The sequence below is a fragment of the Salmo trutta genome, chromosome 22, assembly GCF_901001165.1.
Source record: "Salmo trutta chromosome 22, fSalTru1.1, whole genome shotgun sequence".
In the NCBI taxonomy this organism is placed as follows: Eukaryota; Metazoa; Chordata; class Actinopteri; order Salmoniformes; family Salmonidae; genus Salmo; species Salmo trutta.
In genome coordinates, this window is record NC_042978.1 from 43,096,385 (window position 1) to 43,115,064 (window position 18,680).

Sequence of the window (18,680 nt, forward strand, 5' to 3'; positions counted from 1 at the left end):
GAGGCAGATAGAAAGACAGAGAGAGAGACAGAGAGAAAGGCAGAGAGAGAGAGACAGAGAGAAAGGCAGAGAGAGAGAGAGCATTTCGTTTTCCAGATCTCTAATACACCAAACCTGGATCTGACATAGAAATTGTTTCTGGACCTTCTGTGCCAAATAGATTTTCCATCCTGCTATCCTCCTCTGAGAGCACAGGAATGTCTTTCAAGATGCACACACACAATATCTGGTTATCGTTTCAGAGCATCATCATCCTACTGTTACTAAACCAACCAACTGACAGAGAGAGAAGAGAGAAGAGAGAGAGAGGAGAGAGAGAGAGAGAGGAGAGAGAGAGGAGAGAGAATAGAGATAGACGAGAGAAAGAGAGAGAAGAGAGAGAGAGGAGAGAGAGAGCGGGGATCCGTGGTGACTGAGAGCAGTATTCCAGATGTACGTTGCTCCTATGCTTAAATCAGCATGTCAAATTCTTTAAGCATTTTTGTATAATGCCTCAATAGAGCCTCTGGGCCAAGAAAAATAAATAGTTGAAAGTGAGGTATGCACAGAATATACAAATATTCCAAATGACTGATTCAATTAGTGCGTGCCTTTGAAGAACAAGTAAACCTCTGATCCTTTTCCATACGACTGATGAAGTATGATGTAGCCATCAAATAACACATTCTCCATTAGGTTGTATAGCCAGGGTTGGGTAAGTTACTTTTTAAATGTAATCTGTTACAATTACTAATTACCTGTCCAAAAAATTATCAGTAATCCGGTTACTTTTGGATTACTTTCCCCTTAAGAGGCATTATAAGAAGACAAAAGGGATCTGTCAAACGCATTTGGTTTATCATCATAGTGGTCTCTGACTTGTTGTCCGACTCGCTAACTTGCGCCTATTTTCAATGCTGAATTGAATGTCATTGAGAAAACAGAAAGGTGTCATGATATATATTTTTTTCTTCTGAATTTAAAAGTAATCCAATTAGTAATCATCTAATTCTTCTAAAGTATCTGTAATCAGATTACATGTAATCAGTTACTCCCCAACCCTGTGTATAGGCTTGTACAGACTGTACCCTATAAGTTGTAAACCAGTTGTATTGCAAAGGTTAAAATAAGCCTATACTAACTAGGTTTCTAGGGAATATGTGTGGCTATTTCTGAGCACACAGAGAGAGCGAGAGAGAGAGAGAGAGAATTTCCTGTCTGTGTTGTGTGCTGGGGGCCTAAGGGTGAGAGAGAATAAGCTCCAAAAGTATTGGGAAAGTGACACATGCTTTGTTGTTTTGGCTCTGTACTCCAGCACTTTGGATTGTAAATGATACAATGACTATGAGGTGAAAAGTGCAGAGTGTCAGCTTTAATTTCAGGGTATTTTCATCCATATCGGGTGAACCGTTTCGAAATTACAACACTTTTTGTACATAGTCCCCCCCATTTTAGGGGACCAAAAGTATTGGGACAAATTCACTGATGTGTATTAAAGTAATCAATGTTGGATGCATTTGCTGTTTGTTTTGTTTCAGATTATTTTGTGTCCAATAGAAATTACTGGTAAATAATGTATTGTGTCATTTTGGAGTCACTTTTATGTAAATAAGAATATAATATGTTTCTAAAGACTTCTACATTAATGTGGATGCAACCATCATTACAGAGCACAGGAGGTTGGTGGCACCTTAATTGAGGAGGATGGGCTCGTGGTAATGGCTGGAGCGGAATTGGGGGAATGGTATAAAATACATCAAACACATGGTTTGATGCCATTCGATCCGTTCCAGCCATTATTATGAGCTGTCCTCCCCTCAGCAGCCTCCACTGTTAGGGATAGTCCTGAATGAATCATGAATAATGATGAGTGAGCAAGTTACAGACGCATAAGTATCATACCCCCAATAAATGCTAACCCAAAGTGCTGGAGTACTGAGCCAAAACAACAACAAATGTGTCACTGTCCCAATGCTTTTGGAGCTGACGGTATGTCCTTCACTGCCAACACAGACGCCCATGGTGCAGCAGTATGCCTGTAAACCTATGCCCTACTTGTGTTTGACATTTCATCCCCATCCCACTGAAGAGGCACAGCTTTGTTTTTACAGGGTTTCGGAAGTAGTTCCAGGTGCATCTGTTTTCCATCCTACTCGCTGATAAGGATGTGCCTCCTGTTTGATTTGGCTGTCTTTGAATCGGAGCCCAGAGCCCCTGCTATTTACAGTGCAATCTGCCACAGTAAACATGGGACTGGAGGGTGTGTGTGTGTGGTGGGGGTGCTGAGATATTGGGGTCAGATTTGTGTGTGAAGAACACTCAGGAAGCCCCCCCTTTATTCCACCCTACAGAGAGAGAGATGTTGTTTTGTGTCTTCTCACTTTTGTTTATTGTCTATTTCACTTGCTTTGGCATTGTAAACACCTTTCCCATGCCAATAAAGCCCTTTGAATTGAATTAAATTGAGAGGGAGAGAGACAGAGAGAAAGACAAAGAGAGAGAGAGAGAGAGAGAGAGAGAGAGAGAGAGAGAGAGAGAGAGAGAGAGAGAGAGAGAGGAAGAGAACAAGAGAGACGGGCGGAGACACAGGGAGACAGAGCATACTTCTCAAGTCATTTGACTGAAACAGAGGAGTTGTGTTTATATAGGCCTAGCCTTAGGAGAGAGCTGTTTCCACTGTTAGAATGCTGCTGATACAGTACAGTGGCGGAAGGCTTGTGTCAGAGATTAATTGTAGCATTACCACTTTGACACTTCCACTCTGGCAGTGGACTCTTTCAAAACAAGGTGCCAATGAGGCTCACTTACAGTGATAAGGAGGAAACATACAACAGTATACGGAACAGATACAGGACATTCCTGTGTGTGTGTGTGTGTGTGTGTGTGTGTGTGTGTGTGTGTGTGTGTGTGTGTACGTGTGTACGTGTGTACGTGTGTGTGTGCGTGTGTGTGCGTGCGTGTGTGTGTGTGTGTGTGAGTGTGTTTTACGGAGAAAGCACATTTTTCAATATTCTGAGTACATAGCTCAGCCATCACAGCAAGCTATACAGACACCCGCCAAGTTCGGGGCCACCTAAACTCAGAATTAGTATTAGAAATATTCTCTTACCTTTGCTGATCTTCGTCAGAATGCACTCCCAGGACTGCTACTTCCACAAGAAATGTTGTTTTTGTTCGAAATAATCCATATTTATGTCCAAATACCTCAGTTTTGTTCGTGCGTTCAGAGCACTATCCAAAGGCATAATGCGCGAGCGCGGTACCAGAGACGAAAAGTCAAAATGTTCCATTACCGTACTTAGAAGCATGTCAAACACTGTTTAAAATCAATCTTTATGGTATTTTTAACGTAAAATTGCGATAATATTCCAACTGGACAATCACGTATTCATTCAAGGAGAAAAAGAAGGAACAGCGCGCTCTCGGGATCGAGCATATCCAATCCCTTTGTTGCCAGGCAGACCACTCAGTAACTGAGCTCCTATTATCTGCCCAGTGACAGGAGAATGCTGAAACAACTTTCTGAAGGCTTTTGACAGCCAATGGAAGCCAATGGAAGTGCAACGTAACCCCACAGATACTGTAGTTTCGAAAGGGACTAGAAAGAAGAACTACAATTCTCAGATCCTCCACTTCCTGGTTGACTTTTTCTCAGGTTTTTGCCTGCCATATGAGTTCTGTTATACTCACAGACACCATTCAAACAGTTTTAGAAACTTCAGAGTGTTTCCTATCCAAATCTACTAATATAATATGCATATTATAGTTTCTGGGCCAGAGTAGTAACCTGTTTAAATTGGGTACGTTTTTCATCCGGCCGTGAAAATACTACCCCCTAGCCCAGACAGGTTAAGTGCTGGACCCTGTGTTGCCTGTAGTTGGGTGCTGGACCCTGTGTTGCCTGTAGTTGGGGCCTGGACCCTGTGTTTCCTGTAGTTGGGGGCTGGACCCTGTGTTGCCTGTAGTTGGGGGCTGGACCCTGTGTTTCCTGTAGTTGGGGGCTGGACCCTGTCTTTCCTGTAGTTGGGTGCTGGACCCTGTCTTTCCTGTAGTTGGGGGCTGGACTGCTGCTCTGAGGCTGCCAGCTGGCGGTGGAATCATCAGAGAGGTGATGATGGTGTAGATGAAAGAGCATCAGCTGGTGCTGGGGACTCCTTTGTAAAGTGGTATTCATCCCTTTTTTCTTCTCCCTTTTTCTTTGTTGGAGTGGCATCATTTTCTGTCTGAAAACCGCCTTGCCCGTGTGAGATTACAAGGGTCTATGCATGTTGCTGGACAGTGTCAATAATGATGCCATTAAGCAGGAATTCCAAGGTGAGGGGGTGGAGGGGGTTTGAGGTTGAAAATGGTAGTGAGGCAGTCGAGGAGGAGTGTGGCAGAGGACAGTTCACCTCTCCTGTTTCATCTTTTTAACGACCTGCCTGGAATATGAAAATAGCCTTTCATTTTTAGGAGTGCTTGACTCGTGCACCTTTTTTCTCTATACCTCAGGAGTTGTGAGAGCAATAGTTTAAAACTCCACTTAGTGTCTTTGTAGTTTTCCTACAGGGTTTCTCCCTGGGCTTTCATCTGGTAAAGTTTAGAATACCTCAGGGCTTGTTTGGAAGCACTTCTAAACATCACCTCCATTTGTGTTACTGTTTTGTGTTTTCTCCTACAACCTGGGCTGTATACTCCCGGCCTGTGTCCCAAATCGCACCATATTCCGTAGTGCACTACTTTTGACCAATGCACTTCATAGGTTATATGGTTCCATTTGGGACACAGGCTCTGTCTCATCTGGAGCTTCTGAGAGTTGGTCTGTCCTGATTGTGACCTGGCGGGGGTGGTGACTCCATTCTCTGTCTGTCTGTGCTCTCTGCTTTGTAATGATTGGATAATGGGATATCATCTGACCTCTGGTGACCGGCGCAGATTTGTGAGGTCACAGCCTCCCTCAGGTCACTGTCTGTGTGCCTGTGTGTGAAAGAAGGCCTGAACTTGATACGGTGGTGCCAGCCGAGTGGAGTAACTGGGTCTAGGATGGAGGGATGGGAGAAGGGGGGATGTATCCCTGTCTGGCAGTGATTTTAAAGTTTCTTGTAGAGGGAGAAAATAGGGATCAAATAGGTAAAGACATTTAGTTACACAATGATGCTCTCCTTACAGGGAAGTTGATTACAGGTTGATTACAAGTTGAGCAGGCTTACTGGACCCAACATTGGAAAATAATTTCCAGTCCACGTTCCAACCATTTTAGCCATTTCCAGCCACTTTCAGCCATGCTAATCTTTAGGTAAATAGTAGTGAGGTTTTATCGTTACCCAAATGGCCTGCGTGCTTCCCAGCCAAAACAGTTCGGAAGAGTTCATGCATATATTGTGACAACATTTTTTGTGATGATGTTTTGGACATCAGTGAGGGTTTTTTCGGCTGTTCGGGCACACAATTTCTTTTCTGGAGTTAAGCTGAAGTCTACGCCCCTTCATCTGTGATTGGTCCACATTAGGGATTCTTCAATACGTTTTTGTTGTCATTCAATGAGAGACGACTCGTTTTCATGCACATTTTTTCATTGAGAAATACTGCACCAAAGATCTTAGTTAGAGGTCAAATTGCTAGACTAAGATCTCCTCGGCAAAAACATCAAAATTAATGACAGATTTCTTGAGTGATCTTAAAATCAATTCTGAATACTTTGATGAAGTGGCTACGGGGTCACAAAATGGACAAACAGTACTATTGACGCTTTTTCTCATTTTTCAAGCGAATGTCTTTTAAGAAAGTATGCGAGTACAATCGTTTGGTTCGGCTAGCCGAGTTCGGCTTGGCGCCAGCCGAACTGAAGGATGCTGACGCCTTTAGCCAGGTCTCCCTTGTGAAAGAGGTCTGCTGACATTAGTGGGAGAACCTGTTTAAATAAAGTGTATACAAAATTACAAAAAAAGCAGAATAATTATAAACTCATGAAAGATAGTAGCTGTTGTTTCACCTCATTGCTCCTTGATCAACTTCCTCTTGGTTCAGTGTTCAGTGGGTTTCCACCTTTTCCTGTTACTGTCAACGAGTTAATCCAGATACACCCAAACAGCTGTGTTGATGTGTGATTTATGTGACAAGGTGAGCTTAAAAGTGAACCGTTGAACGTGACGTCAGAGGAATCCAACCCTTGAACTCTGCCTTCTTTTGACAAAACATGAATTGTGGTGCATAAAGGCATGTTTTGCTGCTTGTCTGAGGGCTTTGAGGTCAGTTGTGTTAACTAACTGTCTTGGCATGACATGCCTACACTGCTGATATGCTGGTGACCAGCTTATACTGGTAGGCTGGTGATGCTGTTATGCTCGTGACCAGTTTATGCTGGTATGCTAGTGATGCTGGTATGCTGGTGACCAGCGTACCAGCATTTCTTGATCACCAGCAAAACCAGCGTCAAAGTGCTTAATTTTTTAAGACAATTGAATACATATATCATAAGGCCTTACTTTGAGGGCCTAGTTTCTCCCTAATACAGTGGCCACATCAGGCCTGCAAGTCACATTATGCTGGCTTGTAAAGTGATATTTAATTCCTATTGGAATCCAGCCAGAGAGTGGGGATGTCCAACAATTTGAACTTCTATTCACCCTCAATCTTCTTTCAAAATGACTGCCAGGGTTAGAAAGATGAATAAATAAGACTACCTAAACCATCTAAACAGTAATGGGTGCAAGAAGTCCAACTAAGATTGGATTAGTTTAGAAAAATGTATGTTATTTACCAGTTGCGGCCCACTTTTTGGAAGCAAACCACTCGATTTTGTCTCTGCGTTATATTGGCATCGAACATGTCACCCTCCCTAGGAGAGGGGGTGACCTTGATAATTTATTGTTAAAATGAGAGGCTGCCTAGATCTTTAATTTAAAGACCCTTGCACCCTTCGGTCTCAACATAGACTTTGATCTGAAGCCATTCTTGTGATTATTGTGACTTTTCCATTGTAATTGTTTGTAAGCTTGTGTAGTCTAAAATGAATCTATGATCGTATGCTATCCATTTGTTTTTTTGGATGCTGTTCTTTGTATGCCATTTTTATATTTGAGAATTAACCAATGATATTAGGCCACACTTGGCCATGATTACAGACACCTGTGTGTCTTTTGACACTATATAAACAAGTCATCCCGCAGTGTTTGTGATCATACCCTGATGAAGACAGCTTGGCTGTCGAAACGTTGGACATTACATTTTTGCATCTGAGCTCCTAGAGTGTGCGGCTCTCCCTTATCTTCTAGTTTTCTACTCCGCTAGCCAGCACCTCGCCTTAATAGGTGTGCGTTTCTTTTTCTTCTAGATTTATCTTTGTGTAGCAAAAGATTTATGAATCAATCAAAAACACAGATATTGAAACAAACCGTAGAATTGCAATTGAGCATGCTGAGAAAAATAATGATAGGCGTGGTTAGATGGATCGAGAGATAGATAGAGTAACGATGTGCGCTGAGAGTCGGGAAGCAAGTTCAGGGAGTGTACAATTTAATAAACAAAACAAGAAACTCGAACAACGCACAGACAAGAAACAGAAACAATGACACCTGGGGAAGGAACCAAAGGGAGTGACATATAAAGGGCAGGTAATCAAGGAGGTGATGGAGTCCAGGTGAGTCTGATGACGTGCAGGTTCGCGTAACGATGGTGACAGGTGTGCGCCATAACGAGCAGCCTGGTGACCTAGAGGCCGGAGAGGGAGCACACGTGACAGTACCCCCTCCCCGGCGCGGGAGCCTGATGAGCCGGCTGAGACCTCCCCGGTTGCCTTGGTCGAGGCACAGGAACCTGTTCACCCAGCTGAGGCACGGGAGCCCGTCGAGTCAGCTGAGGCACGGGAACCTGGTCACCCAGCTGAGGCATGGGAGCCTGTCGAGCCAGCTGAGGCACGGGAGCTTGTCGAGCCAGCTGAGGCACGGGAGCCTGTCGAGCCAGCTGAGGCATGGGAGCCTATCAAGCCAGCTGAGGCAAGCTGAGGTTTGGGAGCCTGTCGAGCTAGCTGAGGTATGGGAGCCTATCGAGCCAGCTGAGGCATGGGAGCCTATCGAGCCAGCTGAGGTATGGGAGCCTATCGAGCCAGCTGATGCATGGGAGCCTGTCGAGCCAGCTGAGGCACGGGAGCCTGTCGAGCCAGCTGAGGCATGGGAGCCTATCGAGCCCGCTGAGGCATGGGAGCCTATCGAGCCCGCTGAGGCATGGGAGCCTGTCGAGCCAGCTGAGGCACGGGAGCTTGTCGAGCCAGCTGAGGCACGGGAGCCTGTCGAGCCAGCTGAGGCATGGGAGCCTATCAAGCCAGCTGAGGCAAGCTGAGGTTTGGGAGCCTGTCGAGCTAGCTGAGGTATGGGAGCCTATCGAGCCAGCTGAGGCATGGGAGCCTATCGAGCCAGCTGAGGTATGGGAGCCTATCGAGCCAGCTGATGCATGGGAGCCTGTCGAGCCAGCTGAGGCACGGGAGCCTGTCGAGCCAGCTGAGGCACGGGAGCCTATCGAGCCCGCTGAGGCATGGGAGCCTATCGAGCCCGCTGAGGTATGGAAATCCGACAAACCGGCTGAGGCCTCCCAGGTAGCTCCGATTCTGACACCCGGACCCAACATCTCCTCCAAAACAAAAACAAACAAAAAAACACTCCGTGTGCCCTGGGAGTCGGGAAGCATATTCAGGAAGTGCATAATTGAATGAACAAAACAAGACACCCGAACAACGCACAGATAGGAAACAGAAACAATGACACCTGGGGAAGGAACCAAAGGGAGTGACATATAAAGGGCAGGTAATCAAGGAGGTGATAGTCCAGGTGAGTGTCATAATGCACTAATGCGCGTAACGATGGTGACAGGTGTGCGCCATAACGAGCAGACTGGTGACCTAGAGGCCAGAGATGGAGCACACGTGACAGATAGAGAGATAGATAGATACATAGACAGAGAGATAGAGAGAGAGACAGATAAGGAGATAGAGAGACAGAGCGATAAGGAGATAGATAGAAAGTCAGATAGACAGAGAGAGATAGAGAGATAGACAGGTAGTCAGATAGATAGATAGACAACGAATTGGAGCGGGCACTAGAAAAGTCTGCAGCACCCGGCCTCACCCTACTAGAATCTGAAGTCAAATGTCTACTGTTTGCTGATGATCTGGTGCTTCTGTCACCAACCAAGGAGGGCCTACAGCAGCACCTAGATATTCTGCACAGATTCTGCCAGACCTGGGCCCTGACAGTAAATCTCAGTAAAACCAAAATAATGGTGTTCCAAAAAAGGTCCAGTCGCCAGGACCACAAATACAAATTCCATCTAGACACCGTTGCCCTAGAGCACACAAAAAAACAACATATCTTGGCCTAAACATCAGCGCCACAGGTAACTTCCACAAAGCTGTGAAAGATCTGAGAGACAAGGCAAGAAGGGCATTCTATGCCATCAAAAGGAACATAAAATTCAACATACCAATTAGGATCTGGCTAAAAATACTTCAATCAGTTATAGAACCCATTGCCCTTTATGGCTGTGAGGTCTGGGGTCCGCTCACCAACCAAGAATTCACAAAATGGGACAAACACCAAATTGAGACTCTGCATGCAGAATTCTGCAAAAATGTCCTCTGTGTACAACGTAGTACACCAAATAATGCATGCAGAGCAGAATTAGTCCGATACCCACTAATTATCAAAATCCAGAAAAGAGCCGTTAAATTCTACAACCACCTAAAATGAAACGATTCCCAAACCTTCCATAACAAAGCCATCACCTACAGAGAGATGAACCTGGAGAAGAGTCCCCTAAGCAAGCTGGTCCTGGGGCTCTGTTCACAAACACAAACACACCCCACAGAGACCCGGGACAGAAGCACAATTAGACCCAACCAAATCATGAGAAAACAAAAAGATAATTACTTGACACATTGAAAAGAATTAACAAAAAAACAGAGCAAACTGGAATGCTATTTGGCCCTAAAAAGAGAGTACACAGTGGCAGAATACCTGACCACTGTGACTGACCCAAACTTAAGGAAAGCTTTGACTATGTACAGACTCAGTGAGCATAGCCTTGCTATTGAGAAAGGCCGCCGTAGGCAGACATTGCTCTCAAGAGAAGACAGGCTATGTGCAAACTGCCCACAAAATGAGATGGAAACTGAGCTGCACTTCCTAACCTCCTGCCAAATGTATGACCATATTAGAGACACATATTTCCCTCAGATTACACAGATCCACAAAGAATTCGAAAACAAATCCAATTTTGATAAACTCCCATATCTACTGGGTGAAATACCACAGTGTGCCATCACAGCAGCAAGATTTGTGACCTGTTGCCACAAGAAAAGGGTAACCAGTGAAGAACAAGCACCATTGTAAATACAACCCATATTTATGCTTATTTATTTTCCCTTTTGTACTTGAACCATTTGTACATTGTTACAACACTGTATATATAGATAATATGACATTTGTAATGTCTTTATTCTTTTGAAACTTCTGTATGTGTAAGGCTTACTGTTAATTTTTATTGTTTATTTCACTTTTGTATATTATCCACCTCACTTGCTTTGGCAATGTTAACACATGTTTCCCATGCCAATAAAGCCCCTTGAAATGAATTGAATTGAGACAGAGAGATAGAGAGACAGACAGATAGGGAGATCGAGAGATAGATAGATAGTTCAATAGATAGATAGACAGAGAGATAGAGAGACAGATAGATAGATAGATAGATAGATAGTCAGATAGAGAGCTAGAGAGACAGATAGATAGGAGATAGATAGGGAGATAGATAGATAGATATATATAAAGAGAGAGAGATAGGGAGATAGAGAGATAGATAGATAGTCAGATAGAGAGACAGAGAGATAGGGAGATAGAGAGGGAGATAGAGAGATAGATAGATAGTCAGAGAGACAGAGAGATAGAGAGATAGATAGATAGTCAGATAGAGAGACAGAGAGATAGGGAGATAGAGAGATAGATAGATAGTCAGATAGAGAGACAGAGAGATAGAGAGACAGATAGATAGAGAGATAGATAGATAGTCAGATAGAGAGATAGATAGATAGTCAGATAGAGAGACAGAGAGATAGGGAGATAGAGAGGGAGATAGATAGATAGTCAGAGAGACAGAGAGATAGAGAGATAGATAGATAGTCAGATAGAGAGACAGAGAGATAGGGATACAGAGAGATAGATAGATAGTCAGATAGAGAGACAGAGAGATAGAGAGACAGAGAGATAGAGAGACAGATAGATAGAGAGATAGATAGATAGTCAGATAGCGAGACAGAGAGATAGGGAGATAGAGAGATAGATAGTCAGATAGTCAACAGATCATGCTGGTCAGAAGATGTGAGGTGGCCTAGTGGTTAGAGAGGCAAGCCACCAACCGGAGGATTGCCACTTCAAATCCTAGCAGGATGTGAGCTGGTATAAAAACCTAAATGCCGTTGTGCCCTTGAACAAGGTACTCAGAACAACAGCTCTCAGCGTGGCAGCCCTCGGCACCTCTCCCACACTAGAACTATGTATGTGTGTCTTTTGGAGGGTTTGAGTTAAAAGCAGAAGTCACATTTCGGTTGGACGTTGTGTGTAATTGACCAATTAAGTGATCTTAATCTTAACCTTGAGCAGCTGGACCAGTTTGGTCACCAGCTCGACCAGCTACTGGGCCAGCCTAACTAGCTAGACCATGCTAGTCAGACCAGCGTAGACCAGCTTGAATTTTATGCTGGACTAATCTGTTTTTTTCCCAGCAGGGTGAACAACTCAGTCATTGAGGTTGCAGTACCACATTCTGTCTGATGACCCTAGATAGGAGAGTCGTTGCTACAGGGAGGATGACTGTTATATCGTCTCCCTGTTGGAAAAAGAATGAATGATTAAAGAATTGAATGAATTGTAGCATGGATTCTCTGGTCTAGGCCATCCCCTCAGACCTTGGCAGTGCCACAGAATGAGAAGAGGCATCTAGCTGCCAAGCACTGTGGTAGACTCGTGGTTAGAGTGTTGGGCCAGTAACTGAAAGGTTGCTGTATCGACTCCCCGAGCTGACAAGGTAAAAATCTGTTGTTCTGCCCCTGAACAAGGCAGTTAACCCACTGTTCCCCGGTAGACCGCCATTGTAAATAAGAATTTGTTCTTAACCGACTTGCCTTGTTAAATAAAAAATAATAATTTAAACCCTGTTGCCAGGCAGTCAGCATGCAGAGATCCGTAATATCAGGCAGGGACCCCTGGATGAACACACTAATCCTATCAGAGCTTTCCAAACTCAGCTTTTTAACAGTCAAATTAAAACCTATTACACTAAAAGATTGTCTAGACGCTTGTTATTAGGGAAAAGGTTATTTCCGCACGATTTTGGTACAGATTAATTTTATTATATCGTGTTTTAAATCGTAGTTTGGATCCAGTCTGGAAAGCTCATTTGTAGGATATTAGATATACTCTCTGTCCGTGCCAAAGGCTAACGATCATTCCCATGGTTTGGGATGACGCGCGACATCAGGTTTGTTTTTCCGAGAAGCACATTTTTCCCTCTACCTTGTAAGACATTCATGTACAGTTGAATAAAAACATGTGTCAGGCTTCAGTGAGTCCGTAATGCCGGCGCTGACTGGAGTGTGCAGAATGACATGTACCTGGTAAAGGAAGGGTGGTGCCGTCGGTTTCTCCCCTCTTGGCAGGCAACCAGCCAATGGATGCGGGGGGTGAGTGGGGGGGTAATGTAGGTGAGAAGGGGGGTAAATGTCGGTGAGTGGGGGGGAAATGTAGGTGAGTGGGGGAGGTAATGTAGGTGAGGGGGTAATGTAGATTAGTGGGGGGGAATGTAGATGGGAGGGGGTAATGTAGGTGAGAAGGGGGGTGATGTAGGTGAGAAGGGGGGTAATGTAGGTTAGTGGAGGGAATGTAGATGAGAGGAGGGGGTAATGTAGGTGAGAAGGGGGGTAATGTAGGTTAGTGGGGGGAATGTAGATGAGAGGGGGGGTAATGTAGGTGAGTGGGGGGAAGAACTGAGCTGCTCCTGAAAGAGTTTTCTCTCTTCTTTCTCTACCCCTGGAGTGGGCTGGTCTGGGGTGGTCTAGGCTGGTCTGGGGTGGTCTGGTCTGGGGTGGTCTGGGGTAGGCTGGGGTGGTCTGGTCTGGGGTGGTCTGGTCTGGGGTGGTCTGCAGTGGTTTGGTCTGGGGTGGTCTGGGCTGGGGTGGCTTGGTCTGGGGTGGTTTGGGGTGGGCTGGTCTGGCCAGGGCTGGGCTGGGCTGGTCTGGGGTGGGGTGGTCTGGCCTGGGCGGATATGGTCTGGCCTGCGTGGGGTGGTCTGACTTGGGGTGGTCTGGCCTGGGGGGAGGGGGGGGTTGAGCTCGGGTGGTGACTGTTGGTGAGTTGTGTGTTGTGTTGGGGGTGGTGGTGCGTTTGAGCACATAGGCAGACGGAGAGCGACAGATAGATTCTCTACGGCCTCTATTCTGCACCAGTGAGTGAACAGAGTGTGTGGTCCACAGAGCTGATGCGCCGCTGCTTCCCAGTCGGACTTTGCACACAAACACACACACAGACACACAGACACAGACACACACACACACACACACACACACACACACACAGAGAGAGAGAGAGAGAGAGATGGAGACGGAGAGACAGAGAGAGAGAGAGGGAGAAAGAGAGAGAGAGACAGAGAGAGGGAGAGAGAGAGACAGAGAGAGGGAGAGGGAGAGAGAGACAGAGAGAGAGAGAGAGAGAGACAGAGAGAGGGAGAGGGAGAGAGAGAGACAGAGACAGAGAGAGGGACAGAGAGACTGAAAGCAGCAGTCATTCAGCTGTCCTCTCGCATTTTTTCTTAAGCTGTCTCTGTCCGGGAGTCTGTCCGTCCAGGGCGTGACGGGACCCCCAAGTCTATAATGGCTCCAATCTGCCCTCCTCTCCCACAGCATTTACCTTCCCTGCCTCAAACCAAACCAGGGCAAGCATGCAGGAGTCCCACCATCACACACTAAAGGTCAGGGGTCAGGCGCCATCCCAGACAGAGGTGTCAATCAGGTAATCTCTGAGGAATAACACAACCCCACAACACTTCCTCACTCTCCTGCACTGCTTAGCTTTAGGAACACCCGGCCAAGGCCCAGACTCATCTGAAAGAATGTACCAGAATGTACTTGTTGTGTATAGACTTTCATACCTATAGACATTCAACATTTTATTCAGTACACAAACACACATGCACAGATTCCTCCCACGCATATAAACATGCAATATCATGCATAGACACACGCCGCATGCACGTGCATACTTCTTGCATATATTGTGACTTGTGGAAATGTGGAACCCATTTTGACTTTGCCTTGTGGAACCCATGTTAACACAGCATGGCAAAAGTAGATGACCACAAAGCAGGCCTTCAAATCAAATCAAATAAATGTTTATTGGTCGCGTACACAGATTTGCAGATGTTATCGCAGGTGCAGCGAAATGTTTATGTTTCTAGATCCAACAGTTCAGCGTTATCTAGCAACACAATAACAACACATCATCTCAAAAGTAAAAAAATATTAGAAATATCAGAACGAGCAATTACAGAGTCCGGAATATGAATATACATATAGATGGTGTGTATAGACAGTGCAGACAGTATAGGAATATGACATACTGAACCTGTATATAGCTTACTTACTTTCTCATGTTCTTCTCTTCTACGTTGCTGTTTTTAGATAGTACTACTGATATTGATTAATGCCTTGTTGGGAAAAAGACAATAAAACTTTACATTTTAAAAGGTGTGTACAGCGGTAATTATAGTTGAAGTCGGAAGTTTACATACACTTAGGTTGGAGTCATTAAAACTCATTTTTCAACCACTCCACAAATGTCTTGTTAACAAACTATAGTTTTGGCAAGTCGGTTAGGACATCTATTTTGTGCATGACACAAGTCATTTTTCCAACAATTGTTTACAGACAGATTATTTCACTTATAGTTCACTGTATCACAATTCCAGTGGGTCAGAAGTTTACATACACTAAGTTGACTGTGCCTTTAAACAGCTTGGAAAATTCCAGTAAATGATGTCATGGCTTTTGAAGCTTCTGATAGGCTAAATGACATAATATGAGTCAATTGGAGGTGTACCTGTGGATGTATTTCAAGGCCTACCTTAACTCAGTGCCTCTTTGCTTGACATCATGGGAAAATCACCCGACCTCAGAAAAACAATTATAGACCTCCACAAGTCTGGTTCATCCTTGGGAGCAATTTCCAAATGCCTGAAGGTACCACGTTCATCTGTACAAACAATAGTACGCAAGTATAAACACCATGGGACCACGCAGCCGTCATACCGCTCAGGAAGGAGACACGTTCTGTCTCCTAGAGATGAACGTACTTTGGTGCGAAAAGTGCAAATCAATCCCAGAGAAACTGCAAAGGACCTTGTGAAGATGCTGGAGGAAACAGGTACAAAATTATCTATATCCACAGTAAAACAAGTCCTATATCGACATATACCGAAAGGCCGCTCAGCAAGGAAGAAGCCACTTCTCCAAAACTGCCATAAAAAAGCCAGACTACGGTTTGCAACTGCACATGGGGACAAAGATCGTACTTTTTGGAGAAATGTCCTCTGGTCTGATGAAACAAAAATATAACTGTTTTTTAATGTTTTATTTATTTAACCGTTATTTAACTAGGCAAGTCAGTTAAGAACAAATTCTTATTTACAATGACGGCCTACCCCGGCCAAACCCGGACGATGCTGGGCCAATTGTGCGCCGCACTATGGGACTCCCAATCACGGCCGGATGTGATGCAGCCTGCATTCAAACCAGGTACTGCAGTGATGCCTCTTGCACTGGGATGCAGTGTCTTAGACCACTGCGCCACTTGGCCATAATGACCATCATTATGTTTGGAGGAAAAAGGGGGAGGATTGCAAGCCGAGGAACACCACCCCTACTGTGAAGCACGGGGGTGGCAGCATCGTGTTGTGGGGGTGCTTTGCTGCAGGAGGGACTGCTGCACTTTACAAAATAGATGGCATCATGAGGAAGGTAATTATTATGTGGATATATTGAAGCAACATCTCAAGACATCAGTCAGGAAGTTAAAGCTTGATTGCAAATGGGTCTTCCAAATGGACAATAACCCCAAGCATACTTCCAAAGTTGTGGCAAAATGGCTTAAGGACAACAAAGTCAAGTTATTGGAGTGGCCATCACAAAGCCCTGACCTCAATCCCATAGAACATTTGTGGGCAAAACTGAAAAAGCGTGTGCGAGCAAGGAGGCCTACAAACCTGACTCAGTTACACCAGCTCTGTCAGGAGCAATGGGCCAAAATTCACCCAACTTATTGTGGGAAGCTTGTGGAAGGCTACTCGAAACGTTTGACCCAAGTTCAACAATTTAAAGGTAATGCTACCAAATACTAATTGAGTGTATGTAAACTTCTGACCCACTGGGAATGTGATGAAATAAATAAAAGCTGAAATAAATTATTATTAAATTATTATTGTTCTGACATTTCACATTATTAAAATAAAGTGGTGATCCTAACTGACCTAAGACAGGGATTTTTTACTATGATTAAATGTCAAGAATTGTGAAAAACTGAGTTTAAATGTATTTGGCTAAGGTGTATGTAAACTTCCGACTTCAACTGTATATAGGATGAGCCATGACTAGAATGCAGTATGTAAACGTTATTAAATTGACCAGTGTTCAATGTCTCTATATACATGGGGCAGCAGTCTCTAAGGTGCAGGGCAGAGTACCGGGCAGCAGCCGGCTAGTGACAGTGTCTCAGGTGCAGGGTAGAGTACCAGGCGGTGGTCGGCTTGTGACAGTGTCTAAGGTGCAGGGCAGAGTCTAGGCGGTGGCTGGCTAGTGACAGTGTCTAAGGTGTAGGGTAGAGTACCTGGCGGTGATCGGCTAGTAACAGTGTCTAAGGGGCAGAGTATCAATCGGTGGTCAGCTAGTGACAGTGTCTAAGGTGCAGGGCAGAGTACCGGGTGGTGGCCGACTAGTGACAGTGTCTAAGGTGTAGGGTAGAGTACCAGGCGGTGGTCGGCTTGTGACAGTGTCTAAGGTGCAGGGCAGAGTACCGGGTGGTGGCCGGCTAGTGCCAGTGTCTAAGGTGCAGGGTAGAGTACCAGGTGGTGGTCGGCTAGCGACAGTGTCTAAGGTGCAGAGCAGAGTACCGGGCGCTGGCCGGCTAGTGATGGCTGTTCAACAGTCTGGTGGACTGAAGATAGAAGCTGTTATTCAGTCTCTCTGTCCTGGCTTTGATACACCTGTACCGTCTCCGACCTTGTAGATGGTAGCAGGGTGAACTTGGGTGGCTGAGGTCCTTGATGAGCTGCTTGTCCTTCCTGTGACACCAGGTGCATGTAATCATTGTACATATATAGAGCCAAACACTTCCAGTATTAGATGTTAGAGAGGTGTGGTAATGTGGCCCAGTAATGTTATAAGGTGTGGTAATGGGGGTGGACAGTGCTTGGCGACTTCCTCCAGACCAGAGGTCTAGTCCTGTCAGGAGACAGAAGTCTAGTCCTGTCAGGAGACAGAAGTCTAGTCCTGTCAGGAACCAGAGGCCTAGTCCTGTCAGGAGCCAGAGGTCTTGTCCTGTCAGGAACCAGAGGCCTAGTCCTGTCAGGAGCCAGAGGCCTAGTCCTGTCAGGAGCCAGAGGCCTAGTCCTGTCAGGAGCCAGAGGTCTTGTCCTGTCAGGAGCCAGAGGTCTTGTCCTGTCAGGAGCCAGAGGTCTTGTCCTGTCAGGACAAGAGGTCTTGTCCTGTCAGGAGCCAGAGGTCTTGTCCTGTCAGGAACCAGAGGCCTGATCTCCCTCAATGTGTCCCTCCTGTTCCTCCACAAAGGATGTTCTGAGTTACACTGTGGGGAGCCCCAAGTGGCCCCCTATTCCCTGTATACAGTACACCTATACAAAAGTATGTGGACACCCCACACAACCATGCAATCTCCATAGACAAACATTGGCAGTAGGATGGCCGTCATAGTGTCACCGTCATAGGATGTCACCTTTCCAACAAGTCAGTTCGTCAAATTTCTGCCCTGCTAGAGCTGCCCCGGTCAAGTGTAAGTGTTGTTATTGTGAAGTGGAAACGTCTTAGAGCAACAACGGCTCAGCCGCAAAGTGGTAGACCACACAAGCTCACAGAATCTTAACGCTACAGCATACAATGATATTCTAGACGTTTCCTTGCTTCCTGACCTCAACTCCATTGAACATCTTTGGGATGAATTGGAACGCCAACTGCCAGCCAGGTCTAATCGCCCAACATCAGTGCCCGATGTCACTATTGCTCTTGTGGTTGAATGGAAGCAAGTCCGCGCAGCAATTTTCCAACATCTAGTGGAAAGCCTTCATAGAAGAGTGGAGGCTGTTATTGCAGCAAAGGGGGGGGGACCATCTCCATATTAATGCCCATGATTTTGGAATGAGAGGTTCGACGAGAAGGTGTCCACATACATTTGGCCATGTAGTGTAGGTCACAGGGAACAGAGTGCCATTTGTGTCCGCACCCTAAGGCACCGTAGTGTGTGGTCCTCCTCTCTAACCATACTCTGCTCATTCCATTCCACTAAAGTGGTTTGGATTTGGATTTGATTTAGTCAGCCTGTTCCCACTTTGTCCTTTTAACATGTCTTCATAGACATTTACTCATAGCAATGCGTCATATTGTCTTCCATTGATGTGGCAAC

At 45.4% G+C, this 18,680-nt stretch overlaps 1 protein-coding gene across 1 annotated transcript in view; it reads left to right on the forward strand.

Annotated features, from left to right (window-relative positions):
• Positions 1-18,680, forward strand: part of hmcn1 (hemicentin 1) — a 240,835-nt gene that overhangs the window by 16,903 nt on the left and 205,252 nt on the right. The window contains exon 2 of the mRNA XM_029706242.1: positions 13,966-14,006. Coding sequence (XP_029562102.1) covers positions 13,966-14,006 — 41 coding nt within the window. The remainder of the gene's footprint in view (positions 1-13,965; positions 14,007-18,680) is intronic.